Source organism: Taeniopygia guttata, chromosome 30 (genome assembly GCF_048771995.1).
Source record: "Taeniopygia guttata chromosome 30, bTaeGut7.mat, whole genome shotgun sequence".
In the NCBI taxonomy this organism is placed as follows: domain Eukaryota; kingdom Metazoa; phylum Chordata; class Aves; order Passeriformes; family Estrildidae; genus Taeniopygia; species Taeniopygia guttata.
In genome coordinates this window covers 6667274-6687717 of record NC_133055.1, presented here as the reverse complement: position 1 = coordinate 6687717, position 20444 = coordinate 6667274, and the positions used below count along the sequence as shown (strand labels likewise).

Below are 20444 nucleotides of genomic sequence, written 5' to 3'. Positions count from 1 at the left end.
CTGCCAGCCCTTGGCACAGGAACCTCTGGCTGCAGGACAATGCAGCTGCAGCTCCTGGAGAGATCTCCTAAAGCTGGAACATCCCAATGTCCACAGACCCTGTGAGTACAACTCTGAGTATTTCTGGTGCAGGGGAGTTGAAATGCTCATGAAGCTCTGACATGCTGAGGGATTTTGATCAGTCATAGAATATTCCCAAGACTAGGATTTTCCTAAGAATTTGTATTCAGTTTCCTACTATTGGAGAATGGCAGGGAGGGGGGATAAATATTAAAGGTTGATTATGAATTTAGACAAGTGCATGAGATATCCAAACTGTTATTTTTGTGCTCAGTAGGTTCACAGGAGATCCCTAATGTTCTTTCAGCCACTCTGCCCATGGACAGCAGCAGCATCACCTTTGCTGGAGCCATCAGGCTCAGTCTGAGCTGTCCTTTCTCCAAGCTGCAAACAGAACCTGCCCCCAGCCAGTGCCCTGCAAACAGGGAGGGTTCTGTCAGGCCAAGGAGAGTGCACAGAGATTTGGGGTCTGGGAGTGCTGGCAGGGAGGGATCAGGCACAGGGAAACTCCTGCAGGAGGAAAATCTCCAGGAAGCAGAGAGAAGATCAGGGAAGGAGAGAAAACAAAACCCAGAAATGCTGTGGCAGGGAGAGTTTAGAGATGTCCAGAGGATGCCCTCCAGTGCAGCCCCTCCCTCTGCACAAGCCCCCTCCCTCCTGTCCCCCAGCCAAGCCTCTGCCCTCAGGGCCGGGGCTCCAAGGCGTGCAGCCCCTCCTGTGCAGGCAGAGCTGCAGCAGAGCCGTGGGGCAGCTCTGCAGCCCCGGGCCCAGTTCCCTCTGCAGAGCACAGGGCTGGGAGCAGCTGCCCGGCACTGGGGGCTCTGGCAGGGGGCACAGCTGGCTCAGGGTGACACAGCTGTCCCCAGTGCCCGGCTCTGGGCAATGCTGGCAGTGCAGCCAGGGAAGGAGCTGTGTGTCCCTTCATCCAGTGCCATCAGAAGGACACTTGGAATTCTCCCTGAGATTTCAGTCAGAGCTGGGAGATTCAATGCAGGGTGCAAACCTGTCCTAGAGCATCTCTGATTTATAAGATTGATGGGGAAATGCAGATGTGTTCTGACACTGAAAATGCTGCTGGGTTGGTGAAATGAGCAAGGTGAGTCCTTGGCTGCAAATGTGGAGCTGAGCTGTGGTGGACCCAACTGCTCACAGCAGTACCTGGTGAGCTTAACAGAGAACTTGGGAGTGTGAACATCCTCCACTTGAGATAAGTGAAAGCCCAGAGAAACTCCAAACAGAATGAGGTAACAGACCTTCTTCCCCCAATCTCTGCTCATAATTTTGCATCAGACAACCCACTCTGTTCTACCACAGGGCAGCAGAAATGCTGAGCATTTCTGATATCCAGGAACACCATCAGAGATAAGGGGGAGCTTACAAAGAAGACCCCAAACATCCAAAACACTAAAGACAATGTCCACGTGTGTCACAGAGGAGGGTGTATGGGAAATGTCTTTGATTTTCGTTACAGGTATCTCCTCTATCTCTTCACTGTCCTTTCTCCATGACCAGGTGCCCATGTGCAGCCACAGCAAATGTCCAACAGCAGCTCCATCAGCCACTTCCTCCTGCTGGCAGTGGCAGACACGCGGCAGCTGCAGCTCCTGCACTTCTGCCTCTTCCTGGGCATCTCCCTGGCTGCCCTCCTGGGCAACGGCCTCATCATCAGCGCCGTAGCCTGCGGCCACCACCTGCACACGCCCATGTTCTTCTTCCTGCTCAACCTGGCCCTCAGCGACCTGGGCTCCATCTGCACCACTGTCCCCAAAGCCATGCACAATTCCCTCTGGGACACCAGCACCATCTCCTACACAGGATGTGCTGCACAGCTCTTTTTCTTTCTCTTCTTCATCTCAGCAGAGGTTTCCATCCTGACCATCATGTGCTATGACCGCTACGTGTCCATCTGCAAACCCCTGCACTACGGGACCCTCCTGGGCAGCAGAGCTTGTGCCCACATGGCAGCAGCTGCCTGGGCCAGTGCCTTTCTCAATGCTCTCATGCACACAGCCAATACATTTTCCCTGCCCCTGTGCCATGGCAATGCCCTGGGCCAGTTCTTCTGTGAAATCGCCCAGATCCTCAAACTCTCCTGCTCCAAATCCTATCTCAGGGAACTTGGGCTCAGTGCTCTTAGTGTGTGTTTAGGATTTGGATGTTTTGTGTTCATTGTTTTCTCCTATGTGCAGATCTTCAGGGCTGTGCTGAGGATCCCCTCTGAGCAGGGACGGCACAAAGCCTTTTCCACCTGCCTCCCTCACCTGGCCGTGGTCTCTCTGTTTTTCAGCACTGCAGTATTTGCTCACCTGAAGCCTCCCTCGATGTCCTCCCCATCCCTGGATCTGGCCCTGTCAGTTCTGTACTCGGTGGTGCCTCCAGCCCTGAACCCCCTCATCTACAGCCTGAGGAACCAGGAGCTCAAGGCTGCAGTGAGGGCACTGATGACTGGATGCTTTCAGAAACATTAAACTGCTGGCCAATTTCTCCAAATTACTTCGAATAAAAGTCATATTTGATACTTCTTGTTGGTTTCATCTTGGAAGTCTTTGTTTTACATTTAATGTTGTCCACAAATAAATGCCATTCCTTGTGCCATTTCTCATTTTGTTTCACTCCACCTTTCCTGTACCCACAGACTGTGTCAATTAGGGGCTGCACTCTCAGTGACTTTAAAGGAAATAAAGGATGTCCCAGCAAAGTTTTCTGCAGAGATACCCTTTTGTTGCCTTCTCTGGAGCTGCAGCAGCAATGTCTGTGTGCAGAGCTGGGGCAGATCAGTGCTGGCACAGCAGCTGTGCCCAGGAGCAGCAGCACTTGGTGCTGCCAGTGCTGCTCCCGTGGCCCTGCCCCGCTGCCCTGGTGGCCCTGGTGTTGCTGCAGGGCCTGAGTGCTCTCGGGGCCGGGCACAGTCCTGGGGGTGGCAGTGCCGGGGCTGCAGCAGGGACAGGCCATGGGCACTGCTGGGGCAGCGCTGACGCCTCAGGCCAGGGCCTGGGGGCTCCAGGCTCCTTGCCCAGGCTCTCTCAAGAGCAGGGCCAGGCCAATGCTCAGCACAGAAAACCCCCGTGAGCAGCCCCAGGCTGGCCGTGGGCAGGCTGGGGGCAAACAGCACGGCTGGTGCTCTGCAAGGGCCCTGGGGGAGACGGGAAGGAGCAGCAGAGCAGGGGCTGATCCATCCCCAGTGTGCTGCACAGCCCAGGGCAGCGTCCCAGAGCGTCCTCATGGAGCTGCCAACAACATCCCCCCTCTGCAGCCCTGGCCTCTCCCCCAGCTCACAGAGGTGCCGCATCCTTGCAGGCACAGACACGGCAGCACTGGCTCAGCAGCCCCTGTTTGCACTGCACACAGCAGGCGGGAGCACCCCCATGCTGGTGCAGTGGGGACATGAACCTGAGGCAGCACAAATGCCATCAGCCCCTGGGGCCAGGAAGGGCTGGGGGACACCAGGGAAACCACTCAGCTTTGTCCTGGCCTCTGCAGTCAGCCAGAAAGTTTGTTCCCCTCAGCTGGGAGTTCCCTGTCCCACTGCAGAAGCTGCTGCTCATATCCATGGCCTGTCCCTGCTTCAGCCACAGCGCTGCCACCCCCAGAAGCTGGAGAGGCTCTGCAGGACTGACAGGATGGGCTTTGGGGCTGTGAGGAGAAGCTGAGGGACCTGGGCTGCTGGAGCTTCTGAAGAGGAGGCCCAGGGCTCCTCTTGCAACTGCTCCAAGGGTGGATTCAGAGAATCACACAATCAGCAAGGTTGGAAAAGACCTTGGAGATCATCAAGTCCAACCTGTGCCCTGACACTGCCTTGTCTCCCCTGAACCTTCTCTTCTCCAAGATAAACAACCCCAGCCCCTTCAGCCACTCCTCACAGGAATTGTGCTCCACACACCTCACCAGCCTTGTTGCCCTTCTCTGGACATGCTCCAGCCCCTCCCTGTCCACCCTAAATTGGGGGGCCCAGAACTGGGCACAGCACTCGAGGTGCTGCCCAACCAGTGCCCAGCACAGGGGAAGAATCACTGCCCTGGTCCTGCTGGCCACACCATTCCTGATCCAGGCCAGGAGCCATTGGCCTTCTTGGCCACCTGGGCACACGGCTGGCTCATGTCCAGCCTGCTGTCCATCAGTCCCTGCAGGTCCCTTTCTGCCTGGCTGCTGTCCAGCCCCTCTGTCCCCAGCCTGTAGCGCTGCAGGGGTTGTTGTGGCCAAAGTGCAGGACCCGGCACTTGGACTTGTTAAACCTCACCTTGCTGGGTTTGGGACCTGGATCCAGCCTGTCCAGTCCCTGTGCAGAGCCCTCTTACTCTCCAGCAGATCAACACTCCCAGACAACTTGGTGTCACCACGGTTCCATGTGGCCCCAGAGTGTCCCAATGATGTCCATGATTCCATGAAGCCTCCCAGTGTCACAATGTCCCTTTGGTTCCATGGGACCCCTTGGTGTCACAAAGTCCCTTGGATCCTTGGGCCCTGCAGTGTCACAATGTCACCGTGGTCCCCAAGGCCCTGCAGTGTCACAGTGGATCCTTGGTTCCATGAGGCCTGGCAGGGCAGCAATGCTCTCCTTGGTCCCACAGTGTCACAATGGCCTCTTGTGCCCAAGGGCCACCACGGTGTCAAACATGTTTCCTTCATTCCAGAACTCTCTGAGGAGCAGCACTGGCCCCTTGGTTCCATGGGGCCCTGCAGTGTCACAATGGACCTATCATGACACGAGGTCCTGCTCTGTCACAAAGCTCTGCATGGTGGGGTAGGGGTAGGGACAGAGTCTGATGGATTGTCAGCCACAAAGGGTCTTGATTTTCATATCTATTCCAACTGCATGAGGAGGAGGCACTTGGATTCAGTGTCAATTGGAGATTTCACACATCAGTTTATTAGGAGTAAAAAAAAACTAAACAGGACCTGAAGAAATCTTTTCTCACTGTCCTTTTAAATATAGTGTAATCAACCACAAGAGATTTGAAAAGTGATTCCCAGGGCTTGGCTTGTTAAGATATTCTGAATGTTAATGAGCCCTGGGGCACTGAATTCCTGCACTGAGGAGCTGAAGGCTGAAGAAGCCTCTGGAGCAGTAAAATTCAGCAGCAGCCTCCAAGTTGTTGAGGATGTCAGCAGCCCCCACTGAGGCCATCCCTGCCCAGAGACCCTGGGGGAATGGGCAGACAAGGAGAGCGGCCCTGGGGCTGGGGCAGCAGAACTCAGAGGCACCAGCGGCTCCAGCTGGGAAATGGAGTGTGGGATGGGGCTGTGAAAGCCCTGCCTGGGCTGTGCCAAGCAGGACACACAAGCCCTGACCCCCATCCCCTAAAAAACTCTCTCAATGGGACATTTAAAAGGAATTACATTTGGTTCTGTGCTCTGAGTTGGATGCACTGGAGAAATACCAACAAGAGATTCTCAGGAGCTCAAAACAATAAAACATCCTTTCGGGCAACATAGAAGATAAGAGAAACTTTAGGAAAAGTTTTAATAGGTCATTAAATCAACAAAAAACATTTCTCAAAGCATTAATCCTCGGATGTAGGGAGTTTTGGAGGTGGAATCCCAGTTTTGGCCATGACAGGATGAATGATTTTTTCCTATAGGAAAGAGAAGTGCAAGTCCAAGTGTTCTGGAAGAAGATGAGAGGTGGGCACCCTTAGGCCAAGCCAGCCAGACCTGTCTCTCCTGATACCTTTCATCTAAGGGTTATCCTTGGACACAGGGCATTTTGGAGGTGGAATCTCAATTTTGGCTGTGGGTTCCTGGATAGGAAGAATTATTTACATTTAGGAAGAAAAGAACAGAGCCCCGGTGTTTCAGAGGCACATGAATGCCAGCCCTCAGGAAGCCAAGGCCAGCCAGACTTGTCAGTCCTGGCAGCTTCTGTCTGAGAGCTATACTTGGATATAGGGAATTCTGGAGGCAGATCCTCAGTTTTGGCCATGGGTGCCTGGTGGAGATGGATGTTTTTTTTCTCATAAGAAAGAAAAGCACACGGTCCCAGCGTTTCAAAGGCAGATGAGAGGTGACCCTTGGGTGGTCAAGGCAGTTAGACCTGTCTCTCCTGGCAGATTTCATCTGGAAACAATCCTTTTACATAAGGAAATTTGGAGAAGAAATTCCAGTTTTGGCCCTGGTTCCCTGGAGGAGAAGGACAGTTCTCTCCCATGGGAAGGAAAGCCCAGAGCCCCAGTGCTTCAGGGGCAGATGAGAAGCAGCTCTTGACATGCCAAGGTGGTCAGGTGGTCCCCAGGAGGCCCAGCCAGCCAGACCTGTTCCATGTTCCCTTGGTTCCATGGACCCCACAGTGTCACAATGGTCTCCTTGGTTCCATCAGGCCCTGGAGTGTCACAATGTTCCCCTTGCTTCTGCAGTGCCACAATGGCCCCGTGCTTCCATGAGGCCTTGCAGTGTCACAATGGCTTTGTGGTTCCACAAAGCCCTGATGTGTCACAATGGCCCCTGGGCTCCGTGTGCCCTCGCTGTGTCACAGCGGCTCCTCTGTGACACTGAGGCTGCACAAGGTCACCATGGACCCTTGGTTCCTTGGGGTCACCGAGTTCACAATGGTCTCCTTGATTCCATGAGGCAGCACAGTGTCACCCTGGCCCCTTGGTTCCATGAGGATCTGCAGGGTCACACAGGTTTGTGACATTTGTCCTTGCTGCCCCTCACATCCCCCTGCCCCACAAACAGCCCCGAGCCACCCGTAAGGGACAGGCCCTGCTGTGCCAGGCTGGGCTCAGGGCTTGGCCTTTCTGCTTCCCCCAGCCAGCCCAGGCCTTGCTCAGCATTGCAGTTCCCTGCTCTGAGCCTTGGGCTCCCTGCAATCCTGGCCTCAAGAATCTGCTCTCACCAGTCCCTGGGGAGCCTTTGGCAGTCCCTGCCCTCACTGGGGCCCAGTGATGCTCCAAGGGACTTGGAGTTTTGCTCCTGACTCCTTGAGCAGCTTCTTCACCCTTCTCTCAGTGCCTGAGGGTTCTGGACTTCACCCCAAATCCTCCATGGGGATCATGAAAGAAAAGGAAGCCCTTAGGGGCGCTTTGTCTTCATTAAATCGTCTGCAAGTCTCCAGGGCTTGTGCAGCTGATTGGAGTCAGTTTGGAGTTCTTGTAAGGAGGAAGATTTCCAAGTGCACCTCATGACATTTTTTCTTTAGTCAAGTGAGTATTCTCTTATTTTCCAGTTCAGAGAAGAGCTGATAGAAGCATTCCCCAGGTGATCTTGATGCTGAAGGTCTCCTTAGGAGGTCTGGGCATGTAGAAGAATGAGCCCCCTGAGGGCTGACCCTGTTTGGACAAGCTGCTGCTCACCCCCAGCCTCACCATGTCTGACATCACCCACCTGGCACTGACATCCCTGTGCCCTGCAGCAGAACCTTGTCCCTGAGCTCTGCAGCTCCATGTCCCAGCCCATTGCACTGTGTCCCACTTGCTCTCCTCAGGGCTCTGCCTGCACACAGGGCCAGGAGAAGTTTTCCTCTTGGGAAGGAGAGAATGGAAAAGCCTGAGCAGGTTTCCTAAACAACAAACCCCACTCAGGAGCCACCTGCTCAGTACAGGCTGCCTGGAATGGTGTCACCTTTCTACAAGGAACAGTGTGACCAGAAATGATCTCTGGAAGCAGAATTCTCTGAGTCTCCCAGTTGAATTCTCTGTCCCACTCCTTTCCCTGGATCTCTGTTCCAGATGGAAGCTGCTGGTGCCATCCTCACCTTTAACCTCCCTCTGGAATGCAAACAGGTGTTCCCAGGTGTGTTAAGCAGGATTTGCTCAATGTTTCTATAAATCTTTTGTGTCCCCCATGGAACAAAGGGGCCCTTTTGGCACTGAGGGGGTGACGTGGAAGCAAGGAGACAATAGTGACCCTGGGGTCCCATGGAACCAAGGGGCCATGGTGACACAGCAGGGCCACGTGGATCCAGTGGTCCATTGTGGCACTGTGGATCCAAGGAGACCATGGAGACACCCCCAGAACCTCATGGAACCAAGGAGTCCATGGTGACCCAACAGGGCTGCATGGAGCCAATGGTCCATGGTGACACTGCCCATCCAAGGAGGCCATTTGGACACTGCAGAAGCTCATGGAGCGAGGTGGCCATTGTGACACTGAAGAACTTCATGACACCAAATATCCATGGGGACACAGCAGGGCATCATGGAACCCAGGAACGGCTGTTGGCAGTGTGGAAACTCCTGGAACCAGGGACTGTTGTGGCACTGCAGCACCAACACAGCTGCTGCACCTTGTCCCCTGCCCTGCACAGCTCCTTGGGAGGCACGGCAGGAGCAGCACCCTGGGAGCCTCAGGATTGCTCCTCTGGGATCCGTGGCACACACTGCCAGGGGCTGGAATTCCAGTTCCCAGCCAGGAAAAGATGTTCCTGCCCTTGAAGGCAAAGCTCTTATAGAAGAGCCAACAGCCAAGTGGAGCAAGATCTTACAGTGACATTTCACTGCCAGCCTTCATAACTTCACCCATGGTTGTTGTAGCTCATGGATTGGGAATTAAATCAGGGCAGGGTCTCTGGTGGGAGCTGCCCTGGCTCAAGGGAGACACAGAGAGAGAAACAGAGCAGGCAAAGACAGGCAGGAGAGAAAGGAGGTGTTTTGGTTTGGAATGACAGGTGTCTGCTAAGGAAGGCGGGAGACTCTCCTGAAATGGAAAAATGTAGACTCTTTCTTTCTGAATTGTTATAAATTTGAAATTCTGGGGGGCTCAGGTAAAAATATGGGAGCAGGAATAACAGCTCTTTATTAGGGAAGAAAATAAAAAGATAAAATAAACAATGCAGTAAACGAAAACAACACTGACAGAGTCAAAAAATAACCAGACACTCTGTTGGACAGGGTGTTGGTAGCAGTCTAATTGGAATGGTGGTTGCAGTCCCCCTGGAGTGTCAGGGTGGTTCTGTTGGAGAAGTGATCCTGTAGAAAAGGGTGTCTTCTTCTGAAGGGGAAGGGGCAGCTGTTCCTCTGAGAAATCCAGCCCAGAAAAAGCTGTGTTGGTGGGTCAGCATCTCAAGACTAGATGCAGGTAGGAATGCTTGGCTCCTCCCTCTGGGCGGAGCATCTCACAGTGGGATGTTACAGTTCTTATCAGTCATGCAGTGACATTCAATAGCCCATTATCAGCAGATGTCTGCCCTGAGGGAGGATTGATTGTGGAAGAGATAAGGAAAAACTGCCCACTTAACACAGGACAACTGCCAAACTGATGGCAAATAGAACACACCTTGCTTTTCAGTCTGGGACAGGAGGTCACAAACAAAATCAGCTGAGAAGGCGGCACTCTGAAAAGCAAACCAGAATTGACAGAAAATGAATGGGACAGAAATCAATAATTCTGATAGTTTTATTAATTATCAAAATAAATCACACCCACCCAGCCCCATACAATCCTGATCCCAAAACCTCAAATTTGGATCTTACTTCTCTCAATCTCCTTCCAACCCCATCTAACCCTGGAGGCGGAGGAATTGAGTAATTTTGGCATGGGACTGAGGTGGGAACCAGCCATTTTGAGGTGGGATTTAGTAATTTTGAGGTGACAGAGCAATCCACCTTGGCTTTTGGAGTGCAAAGATGTGGAGAATACTCCCATATATCCCCGAAGAACCCACAAATCCCCCAGAATATGTTTCCAAACCGTAAATTCCACCTCAAATAACTCTTAGATGGAGGGACTTTTAGCATCTCTGGTCAATACTCTTTTTAGTCATTTTTCAGGTGTTTTTAAGTGATAAAGACAAATCAGAAGAAAATTAGGGCCAAACCAAAACCAGATACCCCTTGAGCATCCCCTGAGCACTGGACAAAACAAACTTGGCAGAAATTAAACTTTGCCCTCCATAAAATGCCTTGGGGAAGATTTGCTCTTCCCACAAGTCACTTGTGATGGAAACACATCAAATCCCAAACATGAATAAACTGAAAATAGAAGCAATTCTGTGGCAAATCCAAGTTTCATCAGTTCCTGCACAGCTTCAGCTCAGCTGCTGGCAGGTTCCGAGAAAAGGAAAGCGGAAATTTGGCCCAATACAGATTAATAAAGGGAAGGGAAAGCTCTGTGTAGCTGTCACAAAGGTGACAGGAACAAAGAAAATAATGATTCTCATATTTGGCAAAGTCCCCAGACCTGTGAATTCGGGAGTTATTTGGGAATTTATCTACTTGAACTGGGCTTCTTGTAGGAATTTACTGGTCTTGAATTCCTCACATTGGGGTGAATGATCCTTGTCAGTCATTTGGTCCCTTTTCTCCAGTTATTTAAAAAAAAATTTCAAGGAAGGACAAGAAAATACTTTCTTTACACTGGCCACCCACAACAGCCATTTTCCTCATAAGTTCTACCAAAAGTCACTCAGAGGAAGCTGCATCCAAGTTTCCAAGAGTTCCTCCAGAAAGAGCCACAAGCTCGTCAGAGGAGGGACCCATGCTGTTGTCAAAGGCACTTGGGGTCAGACAGCAGTGCCCTAAACTCACTGTGCCGAAATAATGTCTCAATCTGTTAAATAAAATGGTTAGAGAGATGCCTCTGCCCCATTTAAGGTGCTAACGAGACCAAATCCAAGGTGGATTTTATTGAACAGTAAATGTGAGGTAGAGAGAGACATGGAAAGAAAGATAAAATTGAGAGAAAGTAAGGGAGTGACAGGGATAGAGATTTCCCCTGGGGTGAGGCAAGTGTGACATTGTCCCCTGTGTGCGTGTCCTTGCCAGGGTGGGGGTTTTACACCTGAGCCAGTTTGGGTAAGGGGGGTGGTGTTCACCCCCAACCCCGAGCAGGGATTGCTTCACTGTTTCAGGTTGCAATGTCAGATGTAGCCAAAAGTGTTTTCAGTCACCATCTCCATAAACTGTTATCAACAGGTGGGGCAGTGTTCTTTATCTCTTCCATGGCTCAGCCCTGATAACGCCCTCCAGGGACCATCTTCTGTTAATGGGCCATTGAGTGTCACTGCAGGGCTGATAAAATTACATCATCCCATTGTGGGATGCTCCGCCCAGGGGGAGGAACCAAGCATTCCTGCCTGGATATAATCTCACCCTTGCAACACCACGACCACCTTGCCTACTGCATTCCCAGAGGACAAGAGCTCCATAACCACCACTGGACCTTCAGAGGAAGACCAGACCCTTCTACAGGATCACCACTTTGACAGAATCACGTTCATCACTCCAGCCGGACTGCAGCCACCATTTCATCAGACTGCTACTACCACCCTGAGCAACGCGGTGTCAGGTTATATCCTGACTCTGTCCGATTAAGCCAGTGTTTCTGTATCATTGCCTTGATCTTAATTTTCTTACTCAATTGTCATTCTGGCTTAGACTCTCCCCCTGGTTTGCCTTCCAACCAGTACAAAACTCACTGTGCTCATCCCTTGTTTTCCTCCCAAAACAGAATTTCCCATACCCAAATCTTCACGAAATGGAGGAGGAGGCGGTGAGGAAGAGGAAGGCGCCCTGGGACATCCAGGCAGGTGAGGAGGAAGTCAGTGCCCCTTTCCCCCTCTCTCCTGCTCCATCTCCCAGCCCAGCCTGGCCCCCGGCTGCAGGACAGCCCCGCTGCCGACGCTCTCCTGATGGGGATGCACTGGGGGGATCTCCTTACCCTTCCCTGTGGCACGGAGGCAAATCCCATCCTCTCCTTGTCCTTCCTACCCCAGAGCAGGAGCTGATGATGGAGACCAGGAAGGACAAATCTCTGCAGCACAACCTCATGGAAGAGGCCGATTTGAGCAACTCCACAGCGCAAGAATCCAACAGGGAGGAAAAGCCCCGGAGATCCCACACAAGGAGGGGCTGCAAACCCAGCCCAGGGTGCTCTGAGGAGGAAAGGCCCACTCTGGGTCAGGAAGGTGGGCAGAGCTTCCGCCAGAGCTCAGACCTGGTGGTCCCTGAGAAGCTTCACGATGGGCAGAAGCCCCACAAGTGCTTGGAGTGTGGGAAGAGCTTCAGGCGGAGCAACAGTCTGAAACGACATCAGATGATCCACACTGGGGAATGGCCCTAAGAGTGTGGAGAGTGTGGGAAGGGCTTCGGCTGGAGCTCCCACCTCATCATCCACCAACGCATCCACACTGGGGAGAGGCCCTACGAGTGTCCCGAGTGTCAGAAGAGGTTTCACACCAGCTCCCATCTCCTTGTACATCAGCGGATTCACATGGATGAGAGGCCCTTCCGCTGCCCTGACTGCGGGAAGGGCTTCAGGGAAAACTCCACCCTTGTCAGGCACCGGTGCATCCACACTGGGGAGAGGCCCTACATGTGCCCCACATGTGGGAAGAGGTTTCACACCAGCTACAGTCTCCTCCTGCATGAGCGGGTCCACACCGAGGAGAGGCTCTTCCTCTGCTCTGACTGTGGGAAGGGGTTCAAGCAAAACTCCAACCTCATCAGCCACCAGCGCATCCACACTGGGGAGAGGCCCTACGAGTGTCCCCAGTGTGGGAAGAGCTTCACCCGGAGCTCTCACTTGACCCGACACCAACGGAGCCACCGATGACAGAAGCCCTGTGAGTGCCCCAACTGCAGGAGGAGCTTCATGCACCGCTCCAGCTTAACCCTCCATTGAAGAATCCAGATTGGGAAGAGCCCTGGTGATCCCTGTTCCCTGTGATCCATGCTGGGAAGACACCTGTACCTTCTCCTGCCCCTGCCAATGACCTTATGTGGGATTGAAGAACATGAGGGTCTGGCCATGGCCCTGTCATTACATTCACTCCTACCTCAGGTCATTGCCAGGGGCAGGAAAGGGACTCTCTCTCTCTCTCTCCCTGAGAAGGTTGTCCTTTCCAGGCAGGAGGAGACATGTGGCCAGGAAGGTAGAATTGATGGTGATGTAATTTCCCCTGTAAATAGTTTTTCTTATCCCTTCTGTTGTCAATATTTTTTCTGTTCCAGTTTGTTCCTTATCTCGTTGCTGTTCCCAGTAAATTGTTCTTATCCCAGCCTGGGATCTTTCCATTTTTTTCCTTCAGTGGAAGGTGGGAGGGCAACGAGCACCAGCGGGGTTTTAGCGGGAGTAGGAAATTGGGGAATTCCATTCCTGAATCCCGGCCTGTGGATACCGAGCATCCCAGCTGGTGCCAGCCCTGGTGGCCATGGCAGCAGCCTTGGGAGCGGGTCCCTGGCTGGGGCTGAGGGAACCTCTTCACTCTGGTGCCCAGGGACAGGAGTGCAGGGAGCGGCTGCAGCTGAGTCGGGGCAGGCTGAGGTTGGATCTCGGGGAAAGGTTTTTGCCCAGAGGCTGCTGGGGCACTGCCCAGGCTCCCCAGGGAAGGGTCACAGCTCCAGGGCTCTCTGAGCTCCAGCAGCGTTTGGACAGCGCTGCCAGGCCCAGGCTGGCAGTGTTGGGGTGTCCTGTGCAGGGCCAGCAGCTGGACTCGAGGATCCTGATGGGTCCCTCCCAGCTCAGCCACTTCTGTGGTTCTGGGATCCCATGAGTCTGGGGATGGGAGTGCCAATGGTTGCCATGGAAACGGGCTCTGGCTGCAGGCCTGAGCTGGTGTCCATGGCAACCACCCCTGGCATGGGGTGTCCATGGAGCTGCCCAGGGACTGCCCATAGCAACAGGGGCTGGTGATGGTTGCCATGGAAACGGACCATAGCAACAGGGGCTGGTGCTGGTTGCCATGGAAACTGACAATAGCAACAGGGGGCTGGTGATGGTTGCCATGGAAACTGACCATAGCAACAGGGGCTGGTGATGGTTGCCATGGAAACGGACCATAGCAACAGGGACTGGTGCTGGTTGCCATGGAAACTGACAATAGCAACAGGGGGCTGGTGATGGTTGCCATGGAAACTGACCATAGCAACAGGGGCTGGTGATGGTTGCCATGGAAACTGACCATAGCAATGGGTCCTGATGAGGTTTGCTGTGGTAATCCAGGGCATCCCTCTGGCTGCCCTGGCAGGCCTGGGACCCTGGCAAGGGGGTCAGGAACTCCCCTGTACAGAGCCCTCAGAGACACTGCCTGTGATCTCTGTCCATGGAAAAGAGTTTTCAATCTTACAGGATGAATTACACACTCTGAGTGTTTGATATGAGTAATAATTAGTGTGACATGGGTGCAAAAGTAGAATTTTAGGATTCTAGATAAGGGGTTCAAAGGAAGCAAGATGGAGAAAATCGTGTGTGTCCTGTCCTTTTTCGTCTTCTTCATGCCTTCCATGTTTCACTGTAGTGTTGGCATTTTTCTATTGGTTTAGACTGGGGACACATTGTTCAACACAGGTGGTAGGTATTGGCACATTATTGTAAATATAGCACAGGTAGTTTCTGGTATATAATGTTTGTAACTTCCCACTGAGGGGCAGAGCCCTGCACGCTGCCCCGCAAGAAAGGCCTACTGCAGGTCAGACAGAACATGTTATAGATAAGCAAGAATAAACAACCTTGAAAACCAGCACAGATGAATTATGGCTTCTTCTTTGGCAGTGGGGCTCAAAGACAGCGAATTTCTGCAATTTTGGGATCATTTAAATACCACAGATTCTGACATAAATGGCATCCCTGGGTGGGCTCGAACCACCAACCTTTCAGTTAAGAGCTGACAGTTTGCCTATTAAGGTTCAGATATTTTGACAGGCCCTCAGAGGGGTTTCATGGGGACTTTCTAAGTGTCCCCAGGCTGCCAAAGAGCCGGGATGTCACAGGCACTCACAGGGGCTCCTGTCATAGGCAGACTGGGAGCTTTAGCCAAAGTTTATTAGAGAAGCTCCTGTCAGGTCAGGAGGCACAGAAAGGACCCCCAATAGCCCCTATAGACCCCCAAATTTCCCCAAGGACCGCCAGCCTTTCTAAGCCTCTTTTTGTGAGAGGAGCCTTGGAGCAGCAGGTTCCAATCCCTACCCCTGACAATTCAAGAGCTCGTATGTAAACAATTATAAAGGTGGAATTAAAACTTTATACAATTCTCCCTTAGCATTAGGAATTATAAACCAGTGTTGGGGGTTGGGTTTTTCCTTTCTGTTTGTTCCTTATCATTGGCTGATGTTTATCGGCTGATCCCTTATTTTGGGAGGAGCTGCTGCTCTTGGAGATGGGAGTTTCCACTGCTGCTGCCAGAGCCCGGGCCAGAGCTGCTTCTTCTGTCCTGGGATGAGCCTCTGCTTGTGAGAACAGCCACTAAACTGGGACCTTATTTACACCTGCCCCACCAAAAGAGAGACCTATCCCTGTCTGCTCGGGTGTCCAGGATCCTGAGCTGGGCTCTCTCTGCCCTGCTTGGAGCCCCTCACCCCGAGCCTGCCGAGACATCCTGCCAGCCCAGCTGACTGCTTTTTGCCAGTGCTGCTGGGGCACCGAGCTGACTGCTTTCTGAGAGTCCTGCTGGGGCACCGGAGCCGGCTGCCCCGGGGTTTGTGAAGCAAAGCCTCTCTCCAGCCCTTCCCCCTTCGGACAAAGCCGCCATGGCCCCGCGCTGCCGAGCCCGGCCGGAGCGCCCCCTGCAGCCGCGTGGGGGTCAGCGCACCTGCCCTGCCCCCGGGAGCCACAGCGCCCCTGCTGGCTGTGCCCGGAACTGCACCGCAGGGAAAGCGCCACGGCCCAAAGGCCGGGACTGGGCTCTGCTCTGTTTGCTGTTCGTGCCGCAGCTGCTGCTGCTTGTTTGCTTTGTTATACACACTAGGAAAGAGCTGACATTCCTATTCCCATATCTTTGCCTGCCTGAGAGCCCCTTGATTTCATGATTCTAATAATTTGGAGGGAGGGGTTTACATTCTCCGTTCCACAGGAGGCTTTCTGCTGCCTTCCCTAGCAGACACCTGTCTTGTAAACCAAGACCAGTTTTGGCACCCAATGTGCAGCCTGAGGGCATTGAGAGAAACAGGGTGAAATAAGAATAACAATTCTTGAGTAACATGATTTTTTTGTTGTTGTAGCACTGGATATAGAAACCTTGTTAGGTTTCACCATGTGGTCAAGCGGACCCTGGTTTGGGTGGCACATGGTTGTGGCTACATTTTTCCCATCCTATAACTATGGGTACTGTGGCTGCTATCCAATTTGTTTGCTGGGTTAATATGGTGAGGAATTTATAGATTTTTAATTTCCTCTGGACGGTGGGCACATGGATTCGAGGCTACCACACACTAACTGTATGTGTTTGGAATTACTTTAATAATGGTACCTACTGTGAGGAAATGACACCAGGGGAAGTTTGCTCCCAACTCCTCAGCCAGCTCTTTGGGTCTACAGTGGTTGGTGTTCCTGCTATGCCTGTTAAGCCTATTCTGTTCAGCATTCAGAGGTAAGGGAAGATTGACTTAGATAACTATCGTAGCAGGGCGTCCCCAGCCTGTAATAATTAGCACTGACTCCATGATTCCAGAAGGTTGATCAATCACTTTATTACATTATCCTATACTATACTGCTAAGAAACACTCATCGCTCTTGCAGACAGTCCGATACAGACAGACCAGACTGGTTAATTGAAATCCAAACACCATCACCATTGGCCAATTTAGAAATCACCCTTTGATAAACAAATCTCCATAACACATTCCACATGTGCACAACAACAGTGCAGCAAGTGAAGATAAGAATTGTTTCTCATTCTTTTCTCTGAGCTTTCTCACAGCTTCTCACAGCTTCCCAGGAAAATCCTGGGAGAGCTCTCTCTCTGCTCAGAGGATATGTGATTACCACAGGTCAGTTGTGACAATGCAGGTCCAAGGACACCAGGGTGACACTACGGAACCTCATGGAACCAAGGGGCCATTGTGACACTGTGCTGCCTCATGGAATCAAGGAGACCATTGTGAACTCAGAGACCCCAAGGAACCAAGGGTCCATGGTGACCTTGTGCAGCCCGCAGTGTCACAGAGGAGCCGCTGTGACACAGCGAGGGCACACGGAGCCCAGGGGCCATTGTGACACATCAGGGCTTTGTGGAACCACGAAGCCATTGTGACATTGCAAGGGCTCATGGAAGCACGGGGCCATTGTGACATTGCAGAAGCAAAGGGAACATTGTGACACCCCAGGGCCTGATGGAACCAAGGAGACCATTGTGACACTGTGGGGTCCCACGGAACCAAGGGAACATGGAACAGGTCTGGCTGGCTGGGCCTCCTGGGGACCACCTGACAGGTCCGGGTGACCTTGGCATGTCGAGGGCTGCTTCTCATCTGCCCCTGAAGCACTGGGGCTCTGGGCTTTCCTTCCTATGGGAGAGAACTGTCCTTCTCATCCAGGGTTCCATGGCCAAAATTGGGATTCCTCCTCCAAAACTCCGTACATCCAAGGAATGCTCCCAAGTGAAAGCTGCCAGGACAGACAGGTCTGGCTGCCCTTGGCCTCTTGAGAGATGCATCTCATCTGCTTTTGAAACACTGGGGCTTGGTGATTTCCTTCCAATGTAAATAGTTGTCCTTCTCAAGGTGACCATGGTCAAAATTGAGATTCCTCCTCCCAAATTCCATGTATCCAAAAATTCCTCCATTACAAAACATGCCAGGAAGAACAGGTCTGGTTGGCTGAGCCTTCCAGGAGCCACCTCTTTCTTCTTCTGCCTTTGAAACACGTGGTCTCTGTGCTTTCCTTCCTATGGAAAAGAACTCTCCTTCTTATCTACACAGAAATGGCCAAAATTGGGGTTCCACCTCCCAAATTCCCTATATCCAAGGGTTGCTTTCAGACAAAAGCTACCAGGGCCAAGAGGTCTGGCTGGCCTAGACCTCTGACGGCAGCCTTTCATCTGCCACTCAAACACCGGTGATCTGTGCTTTCCTTCCTTTGGAAAAAAAAGCCATCATTCAACTCCGGGTGTCCATGTCTGAAAGTGGGATTCCACCTCTAAAATTCCCTATATCCAACGGTTGTTCCCAGGCAAAATCTGCCAGTACCATCAAGTCTGGCTGGCCTTGGCCTCTGGTGGCTGTCCCTGCCACCCTGGGGCTCGGTTCTTTCCTTCCCATGGAGATCACTGTGACACTGTGGGCACCTCATGGAACCAAGGGGATCATTGTGGCACCACTGGAGCCCATGGAACCAAGGGGCCATGGTGACACCGCGGGGCTTCATGGACCCAGAGACCATTATGACTCTGTGGGGCCTGATGGAACCATGGAAACCATTCTGACCCTTCAGGGCCTGGTGTCACCGAGGGGGCATTGTGACACCTCAGGGCCTCCTGGAAGCAAGGGACCATTGGGACACTGTGGGGCCCCATGGAACCGAGGGAACATGGAACAGGTCTGGCTGGCTTGGCCTGCCAGGGACCACCTGACAGGTCTGGCTGATCTTGGGATGTCAATGCCTGCCTCTCATCAGCTCCTGGAGCAATGGGGCTCCATGCTCTCCTTTGTATGGAAAAGAACCGTCTGTCTTTTCTGATGCCCCTTGCCACAACTGACACTCTGCCTAAAAAAATTCCTATATTCAGGGGTATCTCTAAGAACAGAATCTGGCAGCTCTGGCTGGCCTTGTCCTCTGGTGGTAACCTCTCATTTGCCCCTAAAACAGTGGGGCTCTGTTCCTTCATTCCTATGGAAAAGAACTGGTCCTCATGTCCAGGACCATGGCCAAAATTAGAATTGGCCACTGAGCCCGGCCGGGCTCACGGAACCATCTGCAGCCCCAGGCAGATATTGACTCTGGCAGTGCTGCCATCCTCCCTCCAGTGAGAGAAAAGGACACAGGGCAGGCACACAGAAGACACCGAGGTCAATGAAGAGGAAGTTGAGTCCCAGATGGGAGGGATGAGGAGATGCCTTGATCTTGGGGCTGAAATCCTCTGGTAAAGCTATGGAGAAGGATTTCATTGATACATCAGACTCTCTTTTTCCCTATAAGGCATTGAAAAGTATGGGGAGATGAATTGTTTCAGCAAAGGCCTCCATGCTAAAGTAAGCAAATGTTGAAGTAGCTGAGATCCCATGAGAAGTTTGAACAGAGAAAGAGAGCAGAGTGATGAGACCCTGTGCCCTCAGGGAGAGAAGAAGACCTCTGTTCCCAGAGATGATTTCAGAAGCAGTTGAAGAGAACCTCTGGTCTTGAACAACTCATCTTTAAACTAATACCCCAGAAGCTGACATGGCCCATAAACACAGCTGTGGGAAAAGCTGTGAAAAAATGGCAGGGATTTCACTATTTCACTTTTTCCGAGTAGCTGCTATTCATGGAACTTGAGAGGCACAAGAGAACTGTTTCCTTATGGAGAAGTCTCCATAGCAAGAAAAAGAGACTCCTCACCCTAAGTGAAGTGAAGCAAGACTATTCTAAAGGTGGTAAACTGACTGAAATTTTAGGGTTTGTCTCCTTACATTGTCAATGAGGAAGAAAAAGTTGTGGCGAGAAGAAGAGTGTTCTGAAAGTTTTGTGCTGATTCTTATTACTCTTTCTTTTAGTTACTGCTAATAAACTTTTCTTTATGCTCTTTTAAAGTTTTGATCCCACTTTCCCTTTCTCCTTATCCTACCTCACAGCAGGAAATGAGTAAGTATATTATTTTGTGTGCACTGGTAATTAGACAGCACTGAACCCACCACACTAATTGATGCATTGCCCAAGAAATCTCAAAATGGTGAACCAAAACCACTACAGAAACTTCTTGATGAACGGCACGAGAGCAGAGGGAAATCAAGGCAGAGCCATGGTTTGTTAGGACTTGCTTGATCCTAATGAGCCCCGTGGTGCATTTGGACCTGAGCCCTGGAACCTCAGGGCCTGAGAGGAGATTGCACAAACCTGCCCAGGAGTTAAAATCAAGAGCAAGCACCCAAAATGTCTCAATGCATTAATGGGTCCCACTGAGGTCCATCCCCAACAAAGGCTCCTCATGGACTCTTTGGAGGAGAGAACTGGAGACGAGGATTGCAGAAACACCTCTCAGAGACTCAAAATGGCACAAAAACCTCTCAGTGTGGAAAAGAAAATCCAAAGTACATGAAAAAAGTTGAGTATCTAAAAGTATTAATGAGCCCCACTGAGTGTCAGTACAAAGCTCTCAAGGGACTCATTAAAGCAGATAATTGGGGCCATGATTGCACAAACCTCACACGGAGTCTGGATCAAAAGGGAAACACCAAGTACCTTAAAAGAACTGAAGTACCTTGAAGCATTAATGAGCCCCACTGAGTGTTGTTACTGACAAAGCCTCTCCAGGGACTAATTATAGCAGATAATTGGAGGCCATGATTGCAGAAACCTCTCAGAGACTGCAAGGCAAAAGCAAAGCCCAAAGTCCTTTGAAGAACCTGCAGTCCCTGGAAACATGAAGGAGCCCCCAGGGCCATTCCTGACCAAGGCTCCCCAGGGACTCCTTCCAGCAGATCCTTGAGGCCACTGGGATGTGGGGTAGCGGGGGATGCTGAGGGCAGGACCAGGGGGTGACAGTGCCCAGCCTGGCTGGGGCTGTGCCAGGAGGCCCCAGGGCCTCAGGACAAGGAGTCTC

General features: G+C 52.0%; 1 protein-coding gene and 1 pseudogene across 1 annotated transcript; both read left to right on the top strand.

Annotated features, from left to right (window-relative positions):
- LOC140680996 (uncharacterized) overlaps positions 1-20444 on the top strand; it is a 608239-nt pseudogene that overhangs the window by 107573 nt on the left and 480222 nt on the right.
- On the top strand, positions 1596-2528 carry LOC140680970 (olfactory receptor 14J1-like). Its single transcript, XM_072919858.1, has one exon. It carries the CDS (start codon positions 1596-1598, stop codon positions 2526-2528), a length of 933 nt encoding a protein of 310 aa, XP_072775959.1.

Excerpts from the sequence above, each read along its gene's own strand:
- LOC140680970 (XM_072919858.1), top strand. The coding sequence starts at position 1,596 with ATGTCCAACAGCAGCTCCATCAGCCACTTCCTCCTGCTGGCAGTGGCA.